We start from the raw sequence: 3399 nt of genomic DNA, 5'->3' as shown, positions 1-3399 counted from the left end.
GATAATATTTAAATGTCTGAACAGTCACTTAAAATACTAATCGAACAATTAAAACGGTGACTTTCTTTTGTTTGTTATTATTGAGGTTACTTATAAAAAGTTTAACTGTACATCCGTTGAATATATTCCGGCAAACCATTTTCCTTAGTAAGTATTGCGCATACGTGGTGTAGAAATTAACACTTACATAAGTTATATTATACTACCACGTCGCTGTAACAGCTAGCTCAAAAGAAGGATGGTATAAGTGCGGCTATATGCATTCAAAATGCCAAATTACATATTGATTTTCGAAAGGATACCAGTGCATGAGTTGATATTAATATAACAGCAGACAAAAAATGGTATTGCTTTGGTCAGAAATTGAATTTAATCGAATTTGCTTTTCCCTAAAATTAATCGTTCGCTAAATGATAATGCTTGTGATTGGTAATTAGACAAAGAAGCTAAGGCGCCTTTTATCCTACTTTAAGTACAGTAATACCATTATTACTGTCAAGTTCATGTATCAGCATTCGCCAATATGTTGTTGTAGTATATTTTACTGGGATATCAGTAAGTGCTTTAAAACCCCTTAGATATTTTGTAGAGATAAATATTTTATAGTGCCGTTTCATTTCATTCAAACCATTTAGCGATGTATAATTTACAATCTGTACTTTTAGATGTGTCCATCCTTGTTCATCGCTATTAACTGTCTACATTTTTAAAACAACGGATACTAACTAATAAAAGAAAGGACTTGAATGTTATTCAGTTTGGCTATAAAATGTCTGCATATATTATTCAACAAGCAACTGTAGTCATTAAAGTAAAGAACGATCCATGTGTACGCACATACAGGCCGTTCCAAGGCGGTAGCTAGCAATCCTTGATAAACATACCTAGATTTTTTATATAGTATATATGTACTGTGATATATGTAAAGTTTTGTGCTGTTGTTTAATGTTTCTGGTTTGTCAGTGTTTGTTTTTGTGTTTTATGTCTTTGGCATTTACTCTGTGTCATTAAACGGGGCTTGTTTAAACTTTTGGTTACTGATCTTGTTTCCGTAGTTTTTTTATATACATATTGAAAATAATAAAGTGACGTTCTCAATAGCTCATTCTTATTTACATTATTCAGATTACGCAGCCATTTGGAAGCTCGTCATAATAAAGTATCATCGATTTTATTTCCTGGTTAGAACAAGTGTGCCTGTTGAGAAAACAAACAAATACTCTTGTCGGGGATTTTAAAGAAAATGAATGAAAAATGTTTTACAAAACGTTAACCTCGTTAATCCAAAAGCAGAAAAGTGTGAAAAATACTAGGGCAGTTTTAAATATTCAATGTCTGGACAATTTCTAAGACGGAAACGACTTGACAATAAAGTAACATTATTTTGTCATTAATTGAACTTGTTCGCAATTTGATTTCCTAGTTGACAAAGAAATTCTTACTGGTTTGTATGATGATGTCATCCGCTATTCCAATGACAATTACTAAAACTAAGTTCCCTTGTGATTTAACAAACACTGTACAGTTTTTTCGATTTGCAATTGAACAACACTGCACTTTATTTTATACTTTCCGTTGGATTATAGAGATGTATCAGTGAAATTACCAATTTGATTTTATTCACTATTCTGAAACTCAAGCCCGCTCTCTTTCCGAAAAACGTCATCGCACACAGAGCTGGGACAAAATATCAGAGACGCCCTTTTCGCAATGACGTTACTTGCGCATACAAATTGGTGTTTTGCAGTGTAATTCAATGACTTTATACTGTGATATAAAAAGAAAACATGCTGATTTCAGTGTAAGATAGCAATATGTTTATGCTTGTGAACACCAAAGGTGAATTTTTTACTCATGGCTTTGCCACTTGTGAGATACAAATTGCTCACTTGGTGAACTCTTTAACGATATATCAGTGAAACAAAAATGTGTCCTCTTTGTAATATATCAAAGATTTAAAATAAGATAAAGATGCCCATCTCAGCTGAAGAATCGAAAAGGATAATCTAGTGAAAATCAGGTACCATATTGTTGTAATAAATGAACATTTATTTTTAATTTTGTCCACAATACGTAGGGAAATTTGTGTCTATATTAAGAAAAATAAATTCCCTATACAATTTATTTTACCAACGCTAGGAATAAATGTGATAAATACATACAATTCTGCTTTATACTGTATTTCTATCAAAATGGTACAATCTTTTAAACATTTACTGTGGCAATAACAAACATTTGTTTAACTACAGCTTAAAGGAATTACAAGTCTGTTACAGTGGGTTCTCTCTCACTAATAACATATCGTTGTCTTTGTGTGAGCTCTTGTGGCACTAATACCGGTCTTTGATGCCTTTTGAATTGCCAGGAATTACAGAACAAACGAGTAAATGTATGCCTGAACTCTTGACTCATGGTACAATATAACACGAAATTTATACTACTATTAATTAAAGCAATTATATCCATCACATCTCCAAGGGGAATATAAACAGTCTCAAAGAAGTTTTCTTGGAATAAACAACACATAATTAACACGCCTTGGGGTAGCTCTGAGAAGAGAAACAGAACAATCACAACTAGCAGCATAATTGTTGTTCTGGACATATCTATAACCCGTTGTGGTGGATGATCAGTAAGTATCCCATTTTCCGATCGTCTGATTCGGCTCTTCATTCGTGTATTATTGAGCGTAATTAGCAACAGTGTACCGTATATGATGATAAGTACACACGGAACGAGCTTCGCCAGACAGCTGTACAGTATCAAGCTCACAAATATCACTAGTTTTTCATGTCCAGTCCCTAAATGCCAGGGTTCAAATACAAATCCAGTTTTATTTTCATGGAATCTCACTTCAGTTAAATTATGACAAGCATAGTACGGGACCATTGTAATCACAGAAGCTATGAAAATAATAAAGACCACTATCCGGGCTCGAATAATTCTACGCGTGCGCGTTAAATTTCCCTTTGCCGGTGAGTGCACATGGTGGTGTCGAAATATTGCAAGCGCAACTGCCAGCCATATCGATATCGTATGAGTTGTCGCGGAAAAGTTTAAATACACGAGGAGGAAATTCATCCAGCCTTGACTGTTCTTTCCTGCGGAAATTGAATTGGCAGAGAAATGACAATAGAAATGAAAGGCGAAAGGGATATAAGAAATCATTGTCGCCATATCTGAGACTGCTAATGATGTTAATATGAAATTAATTGGTGTTTTGAGCTTTTTTCTTGTCAGCACTATAACGTTGAAAATATTGAGAGAAACTCCAAAGACACATATAACGAGGCTCACGTATCCGTGAATGTGGCCGTACCATGTGCTAAGTGTGTCTAGTAGGTCTTTGTTTTGAACGTTTGGTTCATACAGGAATGGTTTTGGAGTCGTTGTATTCAT

At 34.1% G+C, this 3399-nt stretch overlaps 1 protein-coding gene across 1 annotated transcript; it reads right to left on the bottom strand.

Annotated features, from left to right (window-relative positions):
- Positions 1-2259: 2259 nt before the first annotated feature.
- LOC128246304 (G-protein coupled receptor dmsr-1-like) lies at positions 2260-3399 on the bottom strand. The gene has a single exon (XM_052964497.1). It carries the CDS (start codon positions 3397-3399, stop codon positions 2260-2262), a length of 1140 nt encoding a protein of 379 aa, XP_052820457.1.

The sequence above is a fragment of the Mya arenaria genome, chromosome 9, assembly GCF_026914265.1.
Source record: "Mya arenaria isolate MELC-2E11 chromosome 9, ASM2691426v1".
Taxonomy (NCBI): Eukaryota; Metazoa; Mollusca; class Bivalvia; order Myida; family Myidae; genus Mya; species Mya arenaria.
The sequence above is the reverse complement of the archived record's forward strand: the minus strand, read 5'-3'. Positions and strand labels throughout refer to the sequence as shown.

What these genes read in the sequence shown, in the direction of transcription:
- LOC128246304 (XM_052964497.1), bottom strand. Translation starts at nt 3,399, where the DNA reads ATGAATACAACGACTCCAAAACCATTCCTGTATGAACCAAACGTTCAA.